Source organism: Desmodus rotundus, chromosome 11 (genome assembly GCF_022682495.2).
Source record: "Desmodus rotundus isolate HL8 chromosome 11, HLdesRot8A.1, whole genome shotgun sequence".
Taxonomy (NCBI): domain Eukaryota; kingdom Metazoa; phylum Chordata; class Mammalia; order Chiroptera; family Phyllostomidae; genus Desmodus; species Desmodus rotundus.
The window spans coordinates 83,980,065-84,007,298 of record NC_071397.1 but is presented as its reverse complement, the minus strand read 5'-3'; the positions used below and the strand labels follow the sequence as shown (position 1 = coordinate 84,007,298).

General features: G+C 39.1%; 1 protein-coding gene across 1 annotated transcript in view; it reads left to right on the top strand.

Moving 5' to 3' along the window:
* Positions 1 to 1,574: 1,574 nt before the first annotated feature.
* TXLNB (taxilin beta) overlaps positions 1,575 to 27,234 on the top strand; it is a 43,558-nt gene continuing 17,898 nt past the window's right edge. The window contains exons 1-5 of the mRNA XM_024552200.3: positions 1,575 to 1,728; positions 4,191 to 4,643; positions 13,063 to 13,154; positions 18,780 to 18,950; positions 26,318 to 26,512. Coding sequence (XP_024407968.2) covers positions 4,205 to 4,643; positions 13,063 to 13,154; positions 18,780 to 18,950; positions 26,318 to 26,512 — 897 coding nt within the window. The 5' untranslated portion in view covers positions 1,575 to 1,728; positions 4,191 to 4,204. The remainder of the gene's footprint in view (positions 1,729 to 4,190; positions 4,644 to 13,062; positions 13,155 to 18,779; positions 18,951 to 26,317; positions 26,513 to 27,234) is intronic.

The window sequence follows — 27,234 nt, the reverse complement described above, 5'->3', positions numbered from 1 at the left end:
TCACTCATTTATTGTTTGTATTTACTGACTGATCTCACTGGTTCACTTTGTTGCAATTCAATATAGAATATCACCCACTTGCGGCCTCACCAAGTATTCATTACTTAAAAGGAAGTACTTTTTCTCTCACCCCTTTTAATTCACCAACTTTATTATCAAATGATACAGTAAACAGTTTGATTGTCTTTATCACTGAAATTTCTTTATCTTGACCTTTACTTGTTGGGTACACTCATCTGTTTATAATTGATGCCCCCCTGAACTTGGAGAACGGGGCGGGGAAAGTCAAAGGGTAGGATATTTTAATTTCTCCTTGCTATGATAACAATTTACCACAAATCTAATGGCTTAAAACAACACAAATTTATTATTTTACAGTTTGGGAGGGTAGATATCCCAAATGAGTTTCACTGCTAACATCAGATGTCAACAGAATTACAGTCCTTCTAGAGAAAAATTCATTTTCTTGCCTTTCCAAGCTTCCAGAGACTCCTCGGTTTGCAGCCCCACACCATTCTGACCTCGGCTTGAGTCACCAAATCTGCTTTTCTGACTCTGACGCTTCTACCTCCCCCTTTCTTTCATAAGTATGGTTGTGACTCCATTGGGCCCATCCAGACAATTCTGGACATCTCCCCACCTCAGTATCCCTAACTCACATCTGCAAAGTCCCTTTCACCATGTAAAATAAGTAACATATCCACAAGTTCCTGGGATTAGGGTCTGGATGTTCTTCCAATGGCATTATCCTGCCTACCACAGGGGTGTCACAACGTCTGGCCAGTCCCAAGAGCAGAAACTCGATGGAGGAATCCACTTTGGAGAAGTGTGGAAACACATTCTCCCGAGACAGACAGAAAAGGGGGCTGGATGTAGGATTAAGAGAAGTCTTACAGTGCATGGGAAGGAGGATCATCTTCTGAGGAATTAAAGAGCGGGTTGAGGGTTTAGAAAGGGTGGGAAAAACCTGGAAACACTGTTTAGGAAGGTGGAGAAGCCTCCAACTAAAGATGAAAAAGCAACTGCTTCCCTGAGGACTCATCTGAGACATCAGGGCAGCCCCCCAACTAAGACGTGGGATCGGAGGTCACCCCAATTACCATGCACAGAAGAGGGCACTAAACCCGCCGCCGGAGAGCCGTCTAAATCCGCGTTTCGTACTTCTCAAACAAGGCAGACCATGACATCGGAATTAAAGTAGCTGCACCACCCCCTCTCTGTTTTGCCATTGTTTTTCTATTTCCATGATTCCTATAAGAAACCTGACACTCATTCAGCTAGCATACGAAGAGGAAAAAGGAGATGAATCATAGACCACGCTGGAAAGAAACCAAGAAATAGGAAAACTGATCTTGGCTCCAAAGAACAACAATGGTGAAAAACTGCACTGGCAAAGGGGCTATATACTGAGAGTTTAAGTTTCTCAAAGGGCAAAACGTGGAGTCTGATAAGATCTACCAGCTGCTTCTCCTCCGTAAGATTTTTGCCCGGGAGACAGCTACTGAAGCTGGGGTGCATTTCTCTCTTGCTGTGTCATACGGTGTTCCTCTCCCCTCCCCCTCCCGGGGCTCCTGCTGCCTGGTGTGTGCGTGTGTGTATTCGGTTTCTCTCTCCCCTGTAAGAACACAGCCGCCTTCCTTCGCCTGCTGCTGCTGCTGCTGTTCTGACTAGCTTTTTGCTGCCTCTTTGCCTCTCCTTTACTCTCTCTGCTTAGCTTCTTGCCCTCTGGTAAGTGTGACAAACACTCCCCCAAGCAGTGTGAGATGTGGGGTGCGGTTTGTAGTGTTCGAAACTTGCAGCAGTGAGATTGCCAGTGAACTGTTGAAGAACTTTCCATTGTTTTATTTATAATTACAATGTGTTGCTCAGGAAGGGATGTGTGTGTGTGATAATCTGCTGGGACTGCTGGTTCAAGGGAAAAATTGTCTCCCAGCGGAGGAAAAAGCAGGCAATGAAGTTTACAGAGGATAAAATTTAGGAATAGTTTTTTGCTGAAAAATTAATCTAGAACAAGAGGATTGAAAAGTCACAGTTCTTTGACGGGTTTTTCTCCCTTTTGTTGATTTATCTTGAGGCTACTTTTAAGAATTGAGTCGTCCTGTGGTTTACAATGACTCAGTTATTCCATTTTAAAGTAAATGTGGTGCATGAAGTTTAAAGGCTACCCGTGGGATTAACATAAAAACATCAATGATTACTGTCTCTGATCAATGAAGAATAAAGCTAATACAAACAAAATGCTCGCATTTAGACTAGCCACACTAATACTCCTACAGAGAGTCAGTTCTAAATTCATTGCTTAGAAGTTGGCTTTACTCTAGATTTTATAACATTCTAAGAAGACTTCCTAACACTTTAAAACCCACATAAGTATTTAAGCCAATAAATGTTTACTGTTTTCAATTTGTATTAAAAACTACTCTCTTCCCTTGATTTCCAAGGGTAAAGTGCTAAATGCCACAGCTCCTTTTAGAAAAGCTTAAAATAGCTTCTGGATGGACAGCAGGTGCTATGTGTCTTTCTCCAAGTTCAGGGGAGGCATAGTTATATATAGACGAGGGCGCCCAACAACTTGTGGTTGGGATAAAGACAATTCAGTGATGAAGACAAGGCAACTGTTCACTCTATCGTTAGATAATAAAGTTGGTGGATGAAACAAATCAGTGTGGGTTATGGGGCTGGGTGAAAATGGTGCAGGGATTAAGCAAAACAAAAAATCTCATAGACACAGACAACAGTATGGTGATTACCAGAAGAGGGGGTGGGAGGAGGTAGAAGAAGGTGAAGGGGGATAAGTGGTGATGGGAGGAGACTTGACTTGGGGTGGTGAACATACAAAACAATACACAGATGACGTATTATAGAATTGTACACCTGAAACCTATATAATTTTTTTAGTCAAGGTCATCCCAATAAAGTCAATAGAAAAAAAGTGTGAGAGAAAAGAGGACTTCCTTTGAAATGAATGAGCACTTGGTGAGGGCCACAAGTGGGTGGCGATGTCTGTACGTTGAATTTTCTGTTCTTGCTGGCATTCAAGCCTTTGACACCTGCTTCCCTGAGAACGGGAGGGAGGGGCCAGGTATAGAGCAGTGGGTTTCTGTTTTGCTGTCCTGTGTCCGCAGCAGCAAAACCTGTGCATGATGAGAAATTTTTGTCCTGGTCATATTTTTGTCCTGGTACTCAGCAGCTTCACCATTAAATATCATTTATAAATAAAGTGCACCACAACTTAAAGGCCTAAGCCACACCTATGCAAGCCTAGACATGGTGATAGCCAGAAGCCCTGGAATCTGTGGCACAGCTCATGCTTTTCCCCTATTTCCAAAGAGCCCAAATTATATCTGGATTATTTCTCTAGTTAATTTCCTCCCTGTTCATTACACATTGATGTTTCTTGAAAATTATTAAGTTATCCTAGAGCTTCTGGAGTGAAAAGAGAAAGTTGTAACCTGTTCTTGTTTTCTAAAGGATAGTAAGGTTTTATATTAGAACAAAAAGTATTAGAGAAATTTAAAGAATTTCTTAATTTATACCTTTTCTCACTCTCTGTCTTATTCTAAAAATGATGCTAGTTTTAAGCTCAAAAAAGCATTTTCATCCTCTGAGAAAAGGAAAATACCAGAAAAAGCATGAAAGGATGTCCTATATCCAGTATAAGAATTCATTTATATCAATATAACTCATTAATCAAATCTTCATTTATAGATTAAAATAGTTAAGAAATATTACTGTTATGAAGGATTTTAGTAAGTTCAGTGGCTCTAGTATTAAGTATTTTAACTTTGAAAAAATAACACCATTTAAAGTGTAAATATTTTAAATGTATATATCCATGTACTTCCAATAATTGTAAATCTACATAGAATTATTTAAGAGAATGGTTATACAAATTGGCTATTCTAAACAAAATGATAAATATGGCCATGAAAAACAACATCTTGAATTAATATCAATAACAGGAGATACTACTGGAATTTAAAGACCAAAACCAAAAATCTAATAGTATGACCTGATTTGGAAAAATGGCTTCCCACGATTCCTACCTATCCAATTGCAATATTGATGGTTTGTGAAAGTACATTCACTCTGTGTTAGAAACTGTAATTAGCAGGTGCTCATTTGGGGATATCCTTATCATTTACATGTAACTGGGTTAACTACAGAAAACCCGCTGCGCTTGTCACTAGGTACCGCTCGCAGTATGGAGGCTAACCACTCTGTACAGCTCTCGGGAGAACCACCGTCAACACCTCCGGGGGATGGTTCACCATCACCCAGTCAGAACGGCCTGCAGAAGCAAGGGCATCAAGACTCCTCATCCCCACTCCAAGCACCACTGAAGGAGGCAGAGGTGAAACCTGAATCAGGGGTTCATGACATCTCTGAAGAGTTGAATAGACAACTGGAAGACATCATTAACACGTATGGGTCTGCTGCCCGCACTGCAGGCAAAGAGAGCTCCACCAAGGCCAAGGAGCAGCCTGAGAACACAGAACCTGCTGACCACGAGGACGGGGACTGTGAGGAAGTCACTGAAGAGGTTGAGAGAGAACCCACCACTTCTGGAGAGCCACCCACAGCCAAAGAGCCTATCAGCAATAAAGAGCAAAAATTGGAAAAGAAAATCCTAAAAGGATTAGGCAAGTAGTTGTGTTCTATGTTACGATTTTTCTTTGAATTAGTTCAAAAGTAAAAGGATCCAACCTTTACTAAAAGACACATCTCATATTTAGATTATTACTCAGCAGCTTCCTTCAGGGCTTCCTACACACTCCTGCTATTCTTGTCCCCAGCTGCTTTCCCTCAACAGAGCTAAAGTGAACTTTCCACAGGTTACCCACTTCCCCTCTGCCCTCAATGGCTTCCCATTGTTCTTAAAACAAAGACCAGAATTCTCAACAGTCTTCCAGGCACTAATAGTCTAACCCAAACCATTCTTTCTAGCTTTATCTCACACCACTCTACCCCACAACATCCCCTTCCTGAACACTCTGTCCCTATCACCACCACTGTCACTGCTGCCTAATAACTAGTCATTCTGATCGCTTTCAGTTCTTTAAACCTGCCGCAGGGCCTGCTTACATCCTATTTTCTCTACCTCGATGTGCCTACCCATTCCCCCAGTTCAGCAATTTGGTCACTCACCTCATCATTTAGCTCACAACTCAAATGGCATTTTCTTAGCCCAACTATAGATGAAGTCTTACTCTTCTCTGTTTATGTCGGTACTATATATCTTTGCTTCCTAGCATATGTCAGCATTTAAAAGTGTGCATTTATTTTGTGATTATTTGGTTAATAGGTATCTCCCCCGCTAGCTCTTGTTTCAAGGGCAGGGACTGTGTACATACTGGGCATCATCAGAGGCCTGGCGTCTAGGACAATGGGTGGCACATGGTAGGAGCTCCGGAAATATTTGTTGTCAAGATAAATGGCTGAATAAAAGGAAAATTATTTAAAGCAAAGCTAGTGGCATTTGGATTTAAACAAAATGTGAGTGTTGGCATTGTCTTGTACATGTGCAATGATTGTCAGCTAGACCACTTAGTAGGATGTGCCATTACTGTACAAAATATTTTTTACTTAACAAAGATCTTCAGACATGCGTCAGTTTCAGAATGTCGACAATTGCAGAAAATATTCTTACTCTCATTATTTCATTGGTTCAGCAGATACTTATTAATGTCTCGTCTTTATGAGGCCCTGAGCTAAGTACACAAAGATAAATAAGTGGTTATGGCCTTTTAGTCAAGGAGCTCTAGGTATAGAGAGAAAAACCGACATGTAAACTAATTATTACATAAGCTACGTGCTAGAACAGGCAAAGGAAAATTGTTAAGAGAGGCATGAGGGAAAGGTGAGAGAATTATTAGCCTTAAATGTTGTGAAAGAAAGGTGAGAGAATTACTGTTTTAGCTAGGAATGAAAGTGTGTTACTTTGCATGTGAATGACCCTCTGCCTGTGTTCCTTGGTGAGTTTCACTCAAACACTCACTCCTAATACCACCTCCTATGTGATTCAGTCCCTGACATGCCCGGGTAGGGTCTGCATTGCCTTCTTTAGTTTTTTATTAAATTTCCTGCAGCAAACATTTGTTTACATATCTGCCTTCCAAGCTGCATGGAGAATCTAACAAGAACAGTGGTCACATCATACCTGTTTCTGAAGATCACAAGGCAGAGTAAAGAAAGATTGTGAGTGTTAGAATCAGAACTGGGTTCGGACTCCAATAACAGATTATCTATAAACTCAAAAATATGTCTGTGCTGGCACAGGACATCACACTGATGCTTAAAATCCATTCATGGCTGGCAATGCTTTCAAAAAGGGCTAAGAGACAGGTTCCAATGGCCTATTTGACCCACCCAGCAAAAAGATTAACCCAGATGACATCTAGTTGCAGTGTGCAAGGTTGGAATTACTCTGGTGGTTTAGCACTTTGGGAAGGAGAACAAAGCTGATCTGTGTTACAGAGCTGGTTTTCCTCCTTATTCCAAGGCATCTCAAGAGAGTCCCTTAACAAAAACTTCCCATAAGACAATACAAAATCATGCAGAGACGAATGGTTTCAAGTGTTCCCAGCCAAGAAAGTTCTTTCACTTTATCACTCTAAAACCACGTCTGCACAGGAATTCGTATGAGTTGTACTGAGAGGACCGATATGAAGAAAGTAAGAGTAAAGTTAAAGATGGCCAAGCTCGGTTTCTATTCTGTTTATGAATTATTTCAAGATCTACATGAACCTCTTAGTTACCAAATAATTTTTAAAACTTGAGAACAAATTCCACAGCTCTAATTCTACCACTGTCCACAAATTACCAAATTTTGATTGATAGTGTTTGGTCAGAGCCAATGTCTGTGAGTCGGACTGCACAGGTGGGGCAGCTCTAATGATAGGCGCCCACGCTGCTGACCCTCCGCACCATTCCTCTGAGTACCACCCCATGTTCTTCCAACCGCTGTACTATCCCAGCTACAACAGGAGTTAAAACAACACTTAAGGCTAATCTAAATACCTAACCACCACTTTAAATATTATTTCAGTTGTCTACAAGTGATTTTAATAGGCTTCTTGGCCATTTTTCAATTAAATGGCTCTGCACTATTATCTAAATGAGTGGTTTTCCAACTTAACTAAGCATTGGAATCAAATACACAATTTGTCAAAAATGCTACTTCTTAGCACAGAGATTCAGAATTGGTAGGTCTGGATTAGGGCCAAGGCACCCTGGGTAATTTTGACACAGATTGTAGAAGCCATGGTCCCAGTGCTTCTGAAAACGTTTCCCCTACCCTTTAGAGAAAATAGAAAGTGCCAGCTGTGATCTTCTTTTAAAATCTATCTGGACCTTCTACAGAATTTATTAAGTCATTCTACCCATACCCACATACATATCCTTAGATTTCACTTATGTATTTGATCACAGATGAGGTTTTAGTTACTGCACGTTTATCAGAAATTTTTTGCTTTATTGGTATTTTTAAGATGCCGACATGTTCTGACTTTCTAACCCGAAACTTTCCAACTTTGGGATATTTGAGATTTTAGACCAAGTTACAATTATCCTACTGCCAGAATTCTCTGACCTTTAATTTAATATACAACAACGAAAATCTCCAATAGTGATGGGCATGACTTATACTTCCTAAATTTATTGGACCAAAATACCCTTCTTTCACAGAACACCTCTGCGTATTTAGAAAATGTCTCTACAGCGCAGGCACCCAGGACTTATTTTTCCTGCATGTCCTCCCACATCCAACACTCTGCCTCCTCAGTGTGCAGAGTCCACTACCTGTCTCTTTAGGATGCACTTCCTCCTCGGCACCTGAAGTGAGAGGAACAAGAACAGACTCCCTGTTAGAGAGCACCGCGACATGTCCTGTTAACGTCTAAAGTCCCCCCTTGCTTCCCTCCCTCCATCCTCCAGGCTCACAAGTGTTTTACTAACATTCTCTGCTAATATTATCTGGGCTGCACAAGATCCACACTATAATAAGCCCAAAACTGATAAAATATAATATGCTTTCTGATATTTAGGTTGATAACTGATTGAGTAGCAAACCAGTTTGAAGCACAAGCCCGAGGGAAAAGCAGAGCTGATCCACAGGTCCACTCTGAGCTCAGGGTCTATTTAGTCAAACCACTTATCATAGATGGGAAAATTGAAGCCTAGACGGTTGGTATTTTTTTTTTCCTTTTATTGATTCTAGAGAGAGGGAAAGGAAGGAAGAGAGGGAGAAAAACATCGCTGAGAGAGAGAAACATCAATTAGCTGCCTCTTTCATGTGCCCCAGCTGGGCTTGTTCCCTGACTGGGAATCAAACCTATGACCTTTTGGTTTACAGGAAGACATTCCAACTGACTGAGCCACACTAGTCAGGGCAAATCCTAGAGGGTTTTGAGTTTTAAAGACTGAAAAAAATATATTATTCAGCTAGTTGTGTGATTGTAAGATTAGTCATAAGGAAAGAAAGGGGAAAACCTGAAGACATTAATATTGCAGAACCAAATATGTATAAAAATAAAAAAATAGTATATTAGTTCAGAAGTATTTACTTAGCTCACATAATGTGTTCCATTTTTCTAGTTCAAGAGTTTCAGTTCTACCTTCTGAAGGGTACCTTGACTAGCACACTGGGATTCTGAAATGTCTTCAGCCATTTACTTACTTTGCCTTAGAATGGTCACTTTCCCAGGTGGTCTGTTTCATCCATTTTAACTTGATTTCTGGTTTCACTTTGAGAGGCAAATAAACTGCAGCTTTGAAACAAATGCTAGATTTTCTGGAAGAGATGGTAGGAGCCCAGATACCTTCATGGAAAAGAAGAATCAGCCGAGACTAAAAGGTTCATGAGTAGATTCAGAGGGCCACTAAAACGCGGGCCAGATTCTTAAAGCAGAAGAGTGTTTAGAGAAGGAGGTGGAAGGAAAGAGAGAAATATGTCTCAAGCAAAATAATTCGTACTCCCTTCTGAGCTGAGTTGGGAAAGGATATATTCATTTCTTATTGCTCTTTCTAATGTGTTTCTTTTTTATTATAAGCTTGGCTTTATTTTATTTTTCCTGGAATAATCTTCCCAATATGACTCTTAAAGATTTTTTTCTTTTTAAGAAATTTTTCTTTATAGTTACAGCCAAGAAATTACTAGTAGTTTAAACACATCGTCAACCAACCTAATAAGAAGTCCAGGTCCACTCTCCAAATGAGTAAGAAGCCAAAGTTCCAATTACATATAAAAAGGCCACTAAAATACAAGAGAAATAAAATGTCAGCTGAATGGAAAACTATGTGACTAGAAAATACAGGGAAAGCAGTATTTGCAAAACTGATATAGTTAATGAAACCAACTAAAGCAAACAAAAACCATGACTATGAGAGGTAACAGTGAGGGGTGAGAGAATCTTTATAAATTTTAAAAGTGGACCAAAACATTTGAGGTAAACATATATGCCAGCCAAACAATGTTGCTTTTTATTGTTTTTATCTAAACCAAGCTAAAAATAGTTAAAGCTATTTCAAGAATCAAAATCTTAGAGGCCGAACTCAGAATCCATTTAGCCTACCCAATAATTTTATGCACAGGAAAAATGAGATCCAGTGAGTTTAAGAATCAGTAAAAGAAGTTACTCAACTGGGATTAACTATGCAGAGTTGGTTCTAGAACCCAGGGCCCCCAACTGGAGCCCGGTGTGAATTTTGCTCTACCGTCCTTCCTATCTACATATATACATACATATTTCCCTTAAACGATATCTACAGGCTCCCAGGAATTATTTGTATTACACTCATTATCTTTAAATTATGTTGGAAAGAAAACAAGGGTAATATTGAAATATGATTCTGAGTCTAACATTGGAAAAGAACATTCAAAGTCTGTTCCTGCTTTCAGCTTTTCCCACCCCTCTCAGAAATCGGGAAGGGAGAAGACAGGAAGGTGCACATGTGTATCCGTGACCCTATTTTAGCCCCAAAGTTCTAAAAGGTCATTTTGAAGAAAAAGCATAGTTTTGAACACTCATTAAATCTATATCATTTGTCACCAAACTTTGTATAAATAGTCATCACTATGCTAAAAGTTCAAGAAAAATCCCAGTCAACATATCTATAGCTAATTTCAATGTCTTAGTTTAAGGTTTTCAGTTTCTTTGATGTGCAAATAATTCTTTTGCATTGCAACACCCCTTCAGTCTACAACGGTGCTAAAAGCCACAGCCATTTGTGACATGGTTGTTCTTGCTGCATGGGTGGTTTTACTTTCGTGTAGACTTACAAGCAAACTGAGCATTATGCGGAGTGGGGGCCGTATGTCACCATATACCTTGCCCAGCTTTAATGAGGACTTCAGATCTGCCCCTTGCTTTCTTTATGACTAAACTCACAATCACGTTGCTTTAGAATGACACATTGGGAATAAGGCAGATGACCCCCTCTCAATAGATGTACCCGAATAAAGGAATTTGTCCTTTTGTGTCCAACACTGTCACCAAATGATGCTGTTTCTATGGAACTATAATTACACCCTTTCACAGAAGATGAGCATATCTCTCTGTCTATTCCACTGCTCTATGATAATCCCACACACCACTCCAGTCCAGCAAGATCAATGGAAGGTTAAAAACTAAGTTCTTTGGTGTCACAAGTTTATGAATTCTGCACATGCCTGTTTCCAATTTTTTGGATTTTTTTGTTGACAGGAGAAATCACTTTTGAAGGATAGATTGATGCTTCTGAATGTTAATCTTCTATACAAAATGACAGCATAGGGGAAGAGACTTCAGGGAGTGCAATGATCAAAAACAAAAACAAAAAAAACCCCTCTTCTCATAGTCAAAGAAAAAAGTAGAAAAGATACTTAATGTGGGGGAGAAAAAGAGCTATGGGACTCACTCAAGTGCTTCTATCTCCCACAAACAAGACGTGTAATGGTTTTACGTGTCAGTGTTCACACTGGGAGGTATCCCAGCATACACTAAATGTCACATGTGACAGGAAGACCATCTTTCCTCTAGTCAATTACACAGCTGTCTTCCAGACTCTGCATTTGATTGACATGCTGCTAGCGTGTACTGGTTGGCTTTGTTTTGTTCCATCATTGCCAACATTTACTGAGCACTTATCACGGACCGAACACTGTACTGGATCCTGGACCTAATCGGATAGTAGTACAGTGCCTTACCTTTAACAGACGACACTAACTCAGGACAGCAGTCTTCATGTGGGCACCTTCCACAGACTAAAGACAAGTGTGAAGGGTTGGCCTGGCCAGCACCATGCAAATTCATCCCTATGCTGGAGAAATAACTCAAGCCCACGCAGGGTGGGGGTGAAGCAGCACCGGTGATCAGTTTAAAGGCAGCATGTTACTCCAGGCCATAACTAGAGAGCTAGTGGGGCACCTCTCATGCCTACCTTCTCCCGTCTTAGGCCATGTCTCTAATGAGAACTGACTCACTGGGCAAAGATAGACAAAACCAGCTGTTAGAGATGAGGTAATTTTTTTCCCCAAAAAGCTTTCCTTTTATTTCTCTTGGTTTCCCTGGCATCAAAATTCCACATGGGAGTGAAGTGATTTAGAGCAAGTAGACAAACTTTGGATTCAAGCCTTGGCTCTGCCATAACTAATCATGTAACTCCAGGCTCTCTGGGCCTTCGGTTCTTATCTCTAAAATTAACCAGTTGTCTGTGCGCCTTTGAAGTTCTTTCTAGTGCTAAAGTGTTTTGAAGCCATTAGAGTAATCAGATTTAGCAAATAAAAACAAAGGATGCCCAGGAAATTTTTAATTTAGGATAAACAATACATAAATTTTTTAGAACAACTATATCCCATGTCCTGTATTTTATCTAGCAATCTTAATTCCATGATTTATCGACCTATCCAAGATAAAAGCAAAAATTCCAACAAACAGGAAATGCCTGTTCTTGAAGGCAAGGTTGTCTGAGTTGTTAATATCCTTACGCAGATTTATACCAGGAAACATGGGTTCTACTACGCAGCTTGACCTCCCTACTCTGATTAGACAGAGTGTTTGGCAGTCTGATCCATCCTGATCAGACTTTTGAAAAGATAGGCTCAGTGGTACAGGTAGGCCTCAGGGTCCCGCCCCTCCCTCCCAGTACTCAGCCCAATGGCTACTTAAAGACAAGATTTCTGGGCACCTCAGAAAGGCAAACTGAGCAGTTTGAGCTGAAGAAGACAAAACGAAGAACAATGAGGGGGAAAAGAAAGAATCCGAGGATTACCATCAAATAATCACGAACAGATGAGTTCTTAAACGTAGCATAAACTCCAACTGGGAACAGAAGTGAAACTGCCAACAGAGATTAAGGCCTGAGAGGAAGAAGGGGGCGCCTAGGAAGGCCAGACTAGCAACCACAGAGACACACAAAGGCCTGGACAAGATCCTGTGGGCCGTGGGTCCATTTTCTCCATCTATTGATTTTATTCTCTGTTTGGTAGGATATATGATCAGAGTTATTTCCACCTAAAACTCATGGAATGGGCTTATGCACAGAAACAAGAGAATCGGTTTCCCCTCAAAAGAGAAGAAAGGTACTAAAAGAACAGCAACACCAAAAAAATTTTTTTTCATAAAGTAAAAAGGACAGACCAAACTGTCAAGTTGCTACTTTAAAAAAATTAGTTAACATGAGGAAATGGTTGATTTATTCTTTCATAAAGTCAGTGTTTTTCATTCCTTTGAATATTTTCAAAATACTTAAAATTCTTTTGAATATTTAGACTATGGGGAGGGGAGTAACAAGAATGGGTTCTTGGGAACTACTGTTCTGTTGAGAATCTACCATGAGCCTGAGACTGTATCACATACTTTCACAAACTTCTAAACGAATCCCCACTTATTCTGTAAGGCAGGTGTCATCCCTTCTTACAGGAAAAGAAAATTATATTTAAGGCTCATATAGGTCAAGTAGCTTAGTGAGGGGTGGGTAGTAACTAGCCAATGGACAATCTGAGAGATTCTAGCCTGTATCATCTGACTTCAAATTCAACACTTTCTTTTAAAAAAATCTTTACGGTTTTTGTTTTCTTTTAAGGCAAAGAAGCCAACCTGCTAATGCAAAATCTGAACAAGTTGCAAACACCTGAAGAAAAGCTTGATTTTTTATTCAAGAAGTACGCTGAATTGGTAAGATCTTTGATTCCCTCTTTTTGTCAGAAATGTTCAGGCTCTGGTTAGAGCTGAGAAAGGAGGCTCTTAGTTTTTTGGGTACATCATTATAGACCATGACTGGTTAGTTCAGACAGGCCAAAGCTAGAATTCATAAAAGCAGAATTTTTTTTAAAGGAAAAAGAAACAGAAAAACTGAACAACAACAGAAGGGGGAAAGAGGATAGTGTTGGCGTCTACTCCACCTTCGAGTATGGGTATAATTTGGCTGATAGAATTATAGATTATTGAAAATTCTGGATATTTTAAAGTTCTTTTTGGCTTTGTAATAGAACAGATATATGCTCAACATAAACTTTCACTCCATTGTGTGCCCAGGTTTTGGAAGAAGGCAAAGGGTTGAGTTAATCTCACTCCCTCAGTTTGTGACACATTCTCATTGGGTCTTGATGCCTTTTAGTTAGATAGTTATTCATTCATTTATTTTCTTTACTCTACACCTCCTCCTCTCCCCCACATGACAAAGTGTTTGATGTGGACTGTATCGTGCCCAGTGCTGGGTCTTCCCCATTCAGTCTTCCCTCTCAATTAGTCAGGGCCGCTAGGAGGAAGGGAAGCCACTCCCAGGCATCAGAGAACACGTGATGTGCATTGTTTCCTCACCAATGGGCAAGCTGGGAGAAAGGGAGCAGTCAGTGAAGCCAGCACGTCTAGTTTCAATGAACCCTCATAAACACTTGCTAAAGGAGTGACATCAGAGGTCTGTGGACTACCCTGGGGTGTGTGAAGCCCACAGCTGAGAGGTGGCATCCTCTCAAGTGAAGCTAGGCCATGTGCTTCTCTCTGACTTCTGCTTCTTTTCTTAAAAAATTTAATTTACTTCTTCTAGAGAAGCAGTGACAGAATGAAACTTACGTCCACACATAGCTGACCAGTTCCTCCAGGCGGGAGGTTGGCCTGCATCCATGGGCAGATTTACCTGGAAGCCAAAGGAGTGGAAGAAGAGTCATGGCCTCTCACTGCCGTGGGCCCCTCTGCCCTGGACATAGTTCTCTTTTCTTGATTTTGTTGCTTTTTATTTATTTTATTTTATTTTTGTTTATTTTAAAAAGAGGGCCTCCAAAACTGAATAAGCTTCAGGCCCACAAACCCCTCAGGTCCCCAGTTACATCTTATCCCTGTTGATGGAGTAGAATTTAATGAGTGACTGGTTTTCTTCCCTTTCACTCTAACTTCAGTCTTATAATGTTTTTTCTTTTCTTTCGTTTATCTCAACGCATCCTGCTATACTAAACCATCTATTCGGTAGACCCACAGCTATTCGGAAGCCCCCAGTGACCTAACTCTGGCAACAATACTTTTTAATTGTTTTTGGTTATATTAACCACATCACAATGGTATAAGAAAAATGCTGAATACACGATGCAAGGAAAAATTTCTCTAATCCCATAATCTAAAATACAAACTTTAATTTGTCCATCTCCCTTTCAAGTTCTGCTATATATGCAGCAATACCATTTATTATAATTCCATCATGAGGTACATACACAGTTGACCCTAGAACAACACAGGGTTTAGGGCCCCAACCCCTTGCACAGTTAAAAATCTGAATACAACTTACTTGCCAAAGACTTAACTGCTAACAGCCTACTGTGGACCAGAAGCCTTACCAATAACCAACAGTCAATTAACACATATTTGTGTGTGTGTGTGTGTGTGTGTGTGTGTAATGTACTGTATTCTTACAATAACATAAGCTGGAGAAAAGAATGTTATTAAAAACTCATAAGGGTAAGAAAATACATTTATAGAACTACATATATGTATTGAAAAAAATCTATGTATAAGTGGAACCACACAATTCAAATCCATGTTCTTCAAGGGTCAACTGTAATTTGGACTCTGGTATTTTGGCTTATAGCACAGATATGTTCCCACATAGTTTATAAGTCATCATAATATTTTGTAAAAGGGTTGTCGTTTTCCATTAAGTGGCCATATCTACTGGTTCTCTAATTTGGGGGACACTTAAGATTCCTTCCACTGTTTGCTGCAGTGAACATCACCAGGCATTTGATTTGTTCCTGCTCTCTCTTTTTTATGATATTAGGGGAAAGTTCCAGAATTGGGATTACTAGACCAAACATTATGAATGCCTATTTTTTGTGGCCATATTGCTTTCCAAAAGAATGGTAGAAATTTATAAAGTAAGTATCAGTGTATCAAGTATATTGCAACTTATTGAACTTTGGCTATTAACTATCTATGAACAATTTCAATGCCATAAAATAAGTTAGGTGTCAAAAATAATATTTTTCAAAAGTATATGGCTCCCGTTCTCATCTATCCATCCTGTTCTTTTGAATATTTTCCATATCATTTCCCCTTTGCCCCTTCAAGGTACCTATTCATACTGGGCCATTCATGTTTAGTTTCTAACACTATGCCCCATACTTGGCTGGACTGGGCATCACTCTAGACCCACTCAGGAAGCCATTGATGGGGCTGCAGCCCCACGGCAATACATGGAAGAAGAATCACTTCTCCACTCCACTCACCCTGGTCTCAGGGAGCTCCCTGCACCTACTCACCCACCTACCCAAGCAGTCATCCCCACAGAAGTTCTTTTTCCAAGCATCCTACTGAGTTCAAGCCTTACTTACTAAACTTTGACATGTGTATCATGCCTAATAAACTTTAAAGCCCCAAAGATCATGCTATTTAAAAAAAAATAAGAGAAAACTGACTGAAAAAAAAAAAAACCCATTTCATGTCCTTTCCAGAAAGAAAATGTTATGAGAAATTTCAGTCTTTTACTTGGAGACAAAAACCTATTTCCCTGCTCACTGATTTGAATATTAATATAGAAACTGTCTGAAATATGTGGTAGCATAGAATAAATCATCAAATTCAAAGCTGTGAATCAGACTGCCTCTCCAGCTCACTGATCCTTACAGATTCAGAGTTTTGCAATATTACCTACTATAGTATTTATTAATAAATAAAGATAAGTGCATTAACAAATAAGGACACCTCATGACTAAATTAAGAAATGAGCTAGCAGAAATATTTTTTGCGAATGTCCTCAATTTTAATGTAGTTATGACAACATCACTAATACTATTCTAATTTAGTTCTTGGGACTAACGTTGCTTTTTTAACTTAGTAATACAAAAGAGAGAACAAGAGAACCTGCAGATAAAAACCCTCTATGCCTTTTACAATGGTGCAGTACTGTGTCTAAGTGCATTATTAAATCACAAAGCCAGCATCTGTCTAAAGTTGACGCAAATGCAACATGTTTGTTTTCATTCATTAAGAAACCCCATATGCATTCACAGAAGTCTGAAGTAATTATACAAGATTAGCCACACTCTAAAATAAGAAATTATCAGAGAGTTGAGGGTTTTTATTTAGAGCAAAGCAAGACAGACCTAGCTAAATTTCAGATATGTGTGATCTTGTATAAACTACAACATTAAATGGTTGATGAGCAAGCACAGATTCTCTCTCTTCCAACTTACGAGATACACATACAGCATCCTCCTCCTGACGCTCAGATAAATCAGATGGGGCGCTGTTTCTCCAAAGGGGGCAGTTTTGCCTACCACGGGACAACAGGCTGTATCTGTCTGGAGATATTTTGGATGTCACAATTGGGAGACGGGGAGGGGTCAGGATTGCTGCTAAACAGCCCTCAATGCACAGGACGGCCCCACAACAAAAAATCATCTGTCCCAAATGTCAATAGTGCTGAGGCTGAGAAACCGTGACATATGGTTCAATCTTCAAAAAGCAAAGTCTAAACCGTAAAGGCAATCACCATAATAACAACATATAAATTTCAAGCAAGGCCAATAGGTCTGTCAAGTCTAAACATAAGCATGAGATGTTTCACTCTATCCAATAAACATGGTACCAAATGAAAGGCCCTCATGTATCCTAGGAACAGGAGGTGAGCATGAAAAATATATAATAAAATATCATTGGCTTTCCAATTGAACATCAAGAAGGCTATCAATTTTAATCAATATTTATAGTAATATGGACCTAGTTTTTCCCAATGCTAATTCTCACTAATGATTAAAAAATTGCCTATAAATATGAAGATAGGATATCATGTATGAATATCCCCAGCTTGATATGGCAAGGGTTTATCACAGACATTTCAGCACAGCAGGAGTAAAATAACTTGTGAGCTGAGGAAAGTGTGACAGTCCTGTTCGTGGAAAGAACGCATGCCTCTTCAAGACAGGGTGACGGAGACACACATCAGGACTCACGCCGTGCATGTCCATTTGCCTCAGGCTCTGTGAGGCACCAGGAATAACTACGGCCCTGAAGCATGGGGCGGGGTGGGGAGGGGGCTTCCCAGGGCTTTCCTCTTCATTAGCCAACAAGGTCATTGTTACGACAAGTACGTACCTGGCTTACCCACCAGTCAGGCAGTAGGACTGAGCCCAGCCCAGGAAATGGCTCTGAACAAAGGGCTGCCACTTCCATGCGGCCACACTGCTTGTCAGACTGTGATCCACACCCCCGTGTGCTAGTCCCTGGTGGCTTCTGAAGACCAACCCCCAAGCTGCCCCAACCTGACTAGAATTTCATTAAAATGTTGCCAAATTTTGCAAATAAAAATATGAAATGCCCAGTTAACCTTTCAATTAAGGTAAACAAACAGCAAATTTATTTAGTAAAAGTATGTCTCATACAATACTTTGGGTATACCTTTTCTGAGAAGTTATTCCTTATTTATTTGAAATTCAAATGTAACTGGTTCTATGTTCTCTCTGGCAACCCAGCCCCAGAACTCTAGCACCCTGAGATGAGGAGTCCGGGGGTACCCTGGTTCCATGTCCCATGCCGTCCCTGATACAACTTCAGTGATGGCTGCAGGAGGAGGGTGAGAAGAAGCCCCACCTGTGCTCAGCAGAAACCACCGTCAGGACTTACTCCCCACAAGCACGAAGGGTGCACCGGTGGGCAGAGGGCAGGGCGTGTTACAGACACTGTACTACGCTGTTAAATCGTGCAGTGGCCATTTCTGAAACTTTGGTGACAAATCATCAATGCTCAGGTAGTCGAGGGGCACTTGCTCTTCTCCCCCTTTCTCACAACCCACTGATTTCACCTTCTATTTACCAGGAGGCTGCTTTTCTCTTTCCTACTTTCAAAAATAGTTGCAATAAGCATATTTTAAGAAAGTGTATTGGAAACTAAAGGTAAATCAAGCAGATACTCTGTTGACCACTGCCCCAGGGCAAAGCATTAATAATACGGCTTCTGGAAGTTTACAAGGCATGAGTCATGCCTTTCTAATGCTGACTGGCACCACTAGAGAGTCTCGAGGAAGCTAAAGCTACTTTCTAGACCATGAAAAAGAAGACAAAAGTAAGAAGAGAGCAGTAACAATGATGATGGTAAGGAAAAACGTGTAAACATTGTGCTATGAAAACGTGTCTGCAAGTGCCACAAAGGTAGCACTGGTGAGCTTCATCTGATTCCACAAGGACACTGATAACAGCAAAGAACATACTTCCAAACCATCAGAGTGATCTTTAAGCATTTCCCCCATTTGCTCCTTTCTTATTGACTCAGAGAGATTTCTGCCATTTTCTTTCACGTTTGCATGCTCCTGTCTAGCTGGATGAACATCGCACCGAGCAAAAGACGCTAAAGCTCCTGCAAAAGAAGCAGGGTCAAATCCAAAAAGAAAAGGACCAGTTACAAAGCGAACACAGCAGGGCGATCCTCGCTCGAAGCAAACTGGAGAGTCTGTGTCGGGAGCTGCAGAGACACAACAAGACACTGAAGGTATGTGTCCCCACGACCCGCACAACACATCTTCTTGCACGCTGCACAGACACAGGCCTCTGGCACTCGTGGGAAGAGCGTGAGTTTCAGAATCAGAGAGCCTTGGGCTCAAATACTAGCCCTGCCACTTGCTCTTTTGTGACCTTCAATAAATTACTTTACCTCCCCAAGCCTGTTTCCTCATCCATAAAATGGGGTTATGCTAATTCCACCATGTGGTTGGAGAAAAATTAAACGAAGGCACATACATACTGTGCCCGTGTGGTATCGGACGCAGAACAGGCCCTCAGCTAAATGTGTGCCGCTCCCCTTACCTTTCCCTTATGTCGAGCTTGTTTAGTTTTGTTTTTTAACGTAGGCCTTCATCCTACTCTTTAAATACACACTTGGAAAAATGTAGCGTTTTTATATGATAATGAAATACGCATGACATGAAATAAATTAACACAACGCCAGTTGACACAGGAAAGCAAAATTGAGAGCCAAAATGTCAATAGTCATTTGAAAAGAGAAGCTGCTTGAGAAAACACTGAAGTTCTTCAGACTTAATTATTCAATCTAAAAATAATAGACTGACCACTTCATTCGGTCTACATGGGTTTCATTAATTACAGCGTAAGCCTCTGGTTGTGTGGTTGATTTGATTACACACAGACACTAGCTCCATTCAATGAAGCAAGATGCAGGGCTCTCCAAGATAATACTGCTCGGGTTCACAATCCCCTTGCCAGCTGAAGATCCTGAAGCTTTTGACAAACAAGAATTAATTAGACACCAATATCCCTGGGAGAGAGTTATTATTACATGCGTTTAAAAGGAAATAAGTAACGAAACAGAGAGATTCAGATCATTGCCGAGTTTGTACGATTAGGAAAAAATAGAATAGGATAATATCTCCTCATATTCAAAAATTGCCTTTTAATATCTGGGAAATGGGGGGCCAGTATGATGAACTTGAACTCTAACTCTCAAATTACAAGTTGTAGGAGATGGACCTCTGGCATCTCTTCAATCATCACTCTCAGGACAATCAAAACCCAGGTTAGATGGGGGCCTGGGAAGGGAAGCATCATTCCCAACTCGAGATCTGTGTTCAAGGAATAGCACTCTGTGTTTACACACATCTCCTGGCTCTCACCGCTCCATAATAAGGAGATGAATTGAATCTGATGTAGTGGGAAGATTTATCAACAAAGAGATTTAAAGAGTGGAGTAATGTGCCGTGGTCTGTTTCGGCGGCATTCAAAGACAGAATGATGGGAGTGGCAGGGGCTGTGGGTAAACACACACCCTGAGGAACGGCTCCCGGTTACGGACAATGAAATCTAGTGCTGTTGCTATGCCAGGACTTGTGCTCACTGTGCTCCATGTGTTATTTTATTTAATCTTCAAACAGCCTTATGAAGGTTCACATCTCCCTTTTATCGAAGAAACTGAGACCCAGCCATCCAAATTAGTTGTCCAAGGTCATGCATATTTTAAGTGACAAAATCAGGGTTAAAATTTAAAAAATATATATTTCTTAACTTCTGATTTTTTGTCTGATCCATGGATTTTTTTAGAAGTCTTAATTTTTATAGCCCATCATGATGACCATACCATATGCACTTGGAAAGAATGTCAGTTCAGCTGTTAGGTGTATGTTGCATAAGTAATGTAACAATTAGCTCTAGATGATTTATGTGCTTACTGAACTTTTGTCTAGTTGTTCTATCAGTTTTTAAGGGATGGATGTTTAAAATCTCCTAATAGAATTGTGGAATTGTCTACTTCTTTTAATTATATCCATTTCTGCTTTATGTATTCTGAAGTACTAATATAATGTATACACGTAGTTATGATTATGCCTCCTTGATAACTTGACTGTTTTATCTCCATGAAATGTGCTTCAGGAATAATCTTTATCCTGATGTTATACTATACGGTATCGATACAGCCACTCAAGTTTTCTTACTCTTATTGCTGCATGGTGTATCTCTTTCCATCCACTTACTCTCAACCTGGATCTTTATATTTAAAATACATCTATTATAGACAGTATATAGTTGGACTTTGTGTTTTGAATTCTTATAATACCTGCCATTTATTTAGCATGCTAATCCATTAACATGTAATGTAATTATTGGAATGCTTAGATATACATCTACCATTTTATTATTTCTTCACTATTTGTCACCTCTGCTTTCTCTTCTGTTGTTTTGCCTGCTTTCCTTAGGATTATTTGAATATTTTTAATTCCTTTGTAATTTAAAAATCTTGGATTTTTAATTATACTTCTTTGCATTTTTAGTTGTTTCTCTATGATTACAATATACATTCTTAACTTTTCACATTCTACCTAGAGTTAATACTATACTGTTTCATAAAACATGTAGAAACAGTGCAACTAAATAGGTCCACTTACTGTCCCCAACGTTAAGCTACAATTGTTATAAGTATTACATGTACATACATTTATAAAGCCCACGAAGCAATAATTTTTACTTTGAACATATATATACATGCATATATATATAATACATATATATACACACACATATATTTCTTTAAAAACTGAAAGCAAACTGTCTTTTTTATTTACCCAGATAATTATCTCTCTGGTGCTTTTTATTCCTTCTGAAGCTTTACATTTCTGTCTAGCATCATTCCCTTTAGCCTAAAAAATTTCTGGTAGCATTTTTTTTGTATTTTTTCCATTATCATTTATCCCTTTAGTATTACTTATAGTACAGGTCTACTGGTAATTAGTTCTCTTCTTTTTCTATCCTTAAACTGTTTTTATTTTGCTTTTATTTTTGAAAGCTCTACTCATTAGGTATAGAATTCTGGGCTAACAAGGTTGTTTTCCTTTTCTTTCTTTATCTCAGCCTTTTATACATTCTGTATTCTGGCCTCCATAATTTAATAATGGAAATCAACAATAATTTGAATAGTTGTTCCCCTGTATGTAATATGTCATTTACCTCTGGATACTTTTAAGGTTTTTCTATTGATCTTTGGTTTTTAGGACATTGAATGCTTTATGCCCAGGTGTAGTTTTCTTCATATTTATCCTACTTAGGATTTGCTGAGCTTCTTGAATCTTTAATTTATCTCACTGACCCAAATCTGGGGGAGGTTTCAGCCATTACTTCTTCACATTGTTTTTGCCCCATTGTCTCTCCTTTCCTTCTAAGTTTCTAATTCCATGTGTGTTAGACCTTTGGATAGCGCCCCACAGGTCCTCAAATCTCTTCACGTTTTTCAGCAAACTTTTTCTCTTTCATTCTCAGATGAGATCATTTACATCAGTCTATCTTCATATTCACTCTTTCCTCTCTAATGTCTATTGTGCTCTAGGTCACCCCAGTGATATTTAAATTCTATATTTTATAAATTTTACCTCTACACTTTCCATCTGATTCTTTCCTATAATTTTTCTCTCCTGAGTTTTTCTACTTTTTTCATTCATCGAGACAATATTTTCCTTTATATCAATGAGCATAGTTACAATACCTGTTTTAAAATTTGAGTCTGAAGATTCCACATCTGGATTGTTATGGCCTCCTCTGATTATGTTATCTTTTTAGAAGGGGTCACATTTACTGGTTCTACTATGTCATTGCAGATTATATCCTTGATGTTGTGGCTGTTATGTTGTGGAGAGTATGGTTTCTAGCATATTCCTTGAAAACCATTGGATATTTTTTTAAGCAGGCAATAAACTCGGATAGAGTCAAACTACAAATTCTCTCTCTTGGGCAGCAACCCAAATCTCAGTTCATTTCTTTTTTTCTTACTAGGCTGCTTTGAGTCTACCATGTGTACTTGTGGTACAGGGCCAGTCAAAGATTTGGGCGGAGTTTATGCAAAGACTTTATGGTGTTCTCACTCTGACTCTCTCCTTCCTGGGAGTCCCCCTACCTTCCAGTGGCTGTGGTGACCCAGAACTCTGTAGTCTTAATGTTGAGACCAGAAAGATAGTAGGTTTTCTATGAGAGTTTTATCTATTCCATGTAGCTGCCAATTGCAGTCTTCCCTCAAGCTAAAAGCTGTAAAAATGGGAAATTTATAGTGTATACTTCCCTTTTTATAGGTGTAGACTTCCCTCCAGAATCGGCCCGATTTTGTTTGCTCCACAGCGTCATTAGGTAGTTGTTCCCTACACCTTGTCCAGAGTCTGTAGTTGTTTCTGACTCCTTTCCCAGAGTTTATAGTTGCTCTCTGCAGAAGGCTCAGCATGGTGTAAGCTCCCCTGGCCATGCCAGTGAAACAGCCCAAGTATAGCTATATGGAAAATCCAAGGGCCAGCAGCTTGGGAAGATACCGAAGGAGAATGCATAGCAGGCTCTTTCCACAACCATAAAATTTAGCTTTTACTATTCCTTATTCAAATTGACTCTTCAGTGAATCAAAAAAAAAAACCCTCCAAAAATCTCACAATTTAAAATAATTTAGAAAAAGACCAGTTAAAGTCTGAGATATGGATTCATTTAAACAAAATACTGCATATATTCAAAGCAATAAATCTGAGCCTCAAATTATACTGAAAAAGAACTGCCCTGTAAGGAATGAATGGATAAGTGTCTCAGGCAACATGATTTTAGTACAGGAATAAGTACAATTTATTATCACAGGATTTCACAGAATCTTAATGTGGAAAGGATTATAGGAATCATCTAGTTAAAGGTACTCATATGTCTATACATAAATTAATAATTCATTGATTCATTTTAAAAAATTTAATGAACACCTATGGATCATGTGCCAGGCACAGCCCCAGTTTTAAAATGAACAATGATGCTTGCAAAGATTATTTTCTTAAGTATTCAGAGTTTGTTATTCAATCTTCTCTGCATTAATTTTCACTTTGAATAATGTGCTTAATAAAGAAAATTTTATCTCAGACACCATTCAAATGATTGCATTTTTTTTACCAGTTGACTCAAATTTTATAAGATTGTGCTAGGTTCATTTTTCTCTCATTGAAAAACAATTCAGCCACTGTGGAAGGCAGTATGGAGATATCTCAAAACATTAAAAATGGAACTGCCATTTGGCCCAGTGATCCCACTTCTGGAAATATATCCAAAGAAACCTGAAACACTAGTTTGAAAGAACAAAAGCACCCATATGTTCATTGCAGCATTATATACAATTTCCAAGACATGGAAGCAGCCCAAGTGTCTGTCAATAGGTGAGTGGGTGAAACAACTAGGGGACGTTACACAATGGAGTACTACTCAGCCATAGATAAGGAGAAAATTTTACCCTTTGCAAACGATATGGATGGATCTGGAGAACATTATGCTAACTGAAATTAGCCAGTCAGAGAAAGACAAATACCATCTGATTTCACTTACATGTGCAATCTAATAAACAAACTCAAGTAACAAGCAAAATAGAGACAAACTCATAGATAGAGAGCAGGCTGACAGCTCTGGGGCCAGAGGGTAGAGGGATTGAGTAAAAAGGAGAAAGGACTCATGGACATGGACAACAGCATGGTGATTGCAGGGGCTGAGTATAAGGGGACTAAATGGTAATGGAAAAAATACAATTAAAAAAACTTCAAAAAAAAAAGAAAAACAATTCAATGTAAAATACAAGATGCCCTTTTGTGGGCCAGCAATGGATGCTCTGATGGTCTGACGTGTGTTCAATGCCCTCATAACATTTATACCTTCTTTCTGTGTCCAGTAGCCAGTGAAAAACTCAAGAGTTACTGAGTAGCACAAGATGCTTCTTCCATTGACTTACTCATTCATGGATGGAATGTTATAAATGCCAATGTCATTCGGATCGTGGTCTGTAATGCTATGACTAGGAATCTGTTGGCTTCTAAGCTAATCAGGAGCAATGACAAAACAATCACTACCATATGTATATTTAATTGTTCTTAACAAATGGCCATGATCATTTTTAGTGGAATGTGCATAATACATATTAGCATACAAAGTTCAGGGAAGTAAGATCTCAGATAGTGAATTTCTTCAGATTAGGAAGTACAACTATCTTCTACAATATCCCTAAGATACTGTCACTCAAGAAATGTTTATACCATGAACAAATTAGAATTCTGATATCAGGAGTCATATTAGAGTTAAAAACTATGTTAATACTGTAGAGAAAAGAGAATACCTAATAATAAATTAAAATATTTTCAGAGCTTATATTTTCAGCATCAGCTTTATTTTGATCACCTTGTTCTACTATTACAATAAAGATTTACACAATTACTCCTGTTTAAATCATCACTTCTTTTTCTTAAATCTTGCTACATAATTTGATAGCAGTAGGGAACTAAATGCAGTATAATTTTACTTGCCAACAATGAAGGAAGCTTTTATAACAACAATTAATCAGAACTGAAAGGAATCCTAAAATGTCTGTATCACTTGTCAGCAGCATCTCTATCTTTGGTGTGATGGAGCAAGATTAAACCCTTTTATTCTGAAAGAATGAGAGGAATAATCACAAAGCAAACAATTCTCAATATAGATATGGGAGAAATGTGGGTGCATTGTTAGTAGTTAGCAATGAAAGGAAACTTTTGATTTAGAAGAAAAGAGAACAGAAATCACATAAAACCTAATTTCTACTTCTTAAATGTTAACAAAGGGGAAGAGGGGAAATTAGATGTTTCATGTTAGAGTTAAAGAAGATTTGAAACTTCATATTGCTTTCAAATTCAAAATCTACATAGAATGTTTCAATTACCCTACATGTCACATGGGATGATTATTCTTCAGAAATAAAATATCCAGCATATTTTCTAAGGTGTCCTCTTACATTTTTGATTGCTGTAATTGATCTCTAGCTATCTTGGTTTCCTTTTCAAGCTTTTTGATTAAAGTTTTTTCTTAACAAGGAAAAGTTTATATTATAACCACTTATATTTCCAAAACTTGGGGAATACAATTATATGTTTCACATCCCGTAATTTTTATAGAGGAATATAAGAGCTATTCTTCTTTCTGTACCAACCGAAGGAACTCATGATCTGTCTCATGTATCAGTAAAACTGAGTGGCCTTTTTTCCCAGGCCACAGCCAAGGGATCAAAACTGGGTAACTGCATGTTTGTTAGAAATCCCTGCAATTCACTTACTCCACAGGAGACCCGTCATTGTTAAAACAAGCCTATTCGTCACCAGCTATCAGAGTCTAGACTCTCACTGCACCTGCTCTGAGTGACTGTGTATACACCATTGAAACCTTTGCTCACACCCTGGTTTGGGGGCTGAGCACCACAGCTCCAGAGAACTGAGAAAAACCACCCTGCTTCCCCCTGCACACGAATCTCCTTTCAAGCACCTAACCCTGAATTCTGTAAGCCCAGGGTGCATGTAAACTGGTATAACAAAAGATGTTGCTCTTTATTTGCAGGAGGAAACCCTTCAGCGGGCACGGGAGGAAGAAGAGAAAAGAAAGGAGATCACAAATCATTTCCAGAGTACCCTGACAGATATCCAGGCCCAGATTGAGCAGCAGAGTGAGCGAAATATGAAGCTGTGTCAGGAGAACACAGAGCTTGCAGAGAAACTGAAAAGTATCATTGATCAGTATGAGCTCAGAGAGGAGGTAAGAACCACATCAAAGCACTTAGAAGTCCTGGGTACGGCTCCTGATCCCGGGTTGTGAAGGTGGGGAACGCGGTTAATAAGAAAGTTATGGTCAGCCTTCTCAACTGATTAATATTTAGGATTGGATTTCTTCTACTAGCCAAAAAAAACCCAGATGGTATTGCAAAATACCTGGCTGAAAGTCATATGGAATGTCTTCAAAACTGGAATCACCGCAAAGCAAAGGCAATAAATGGAAAGTGGTAGGCTCTGAGTACAGTTATCCTTGGCCTTTTTTAAATGCTCTCTACAGAGCCAAGAAATATCATACACACCCTCTTAAGAATCAATATGTCATTGAGGATCTGTATTCTATACACCCCCACGAGTCAATACTAGTATTAATAATGTAATAATTATAATTATCATGGTATTATTCAGAGTTTAGTTTGGGCCATGTGCTAAACACTATACATATAATATGTCATTTCATTGTCTCTGCAATCTTATGCACTAGATGACATATTGTCCGTATTTTACAGATGGAAAGTTGAGACTGTGAGATTAAATCACCCATGGTTCAAAACTCAGAAGAGTTTTACTTTCAATAGTTTACATTAAGGGGACTATCAGGATTATTTCATGATTCCAAAATTATATTTTAATATTTGATATGTTTTTAAGACTCCAGAAGTCCCTTCAGGATTTTGATATATCATATTTCTTTCTTCATTACACCCA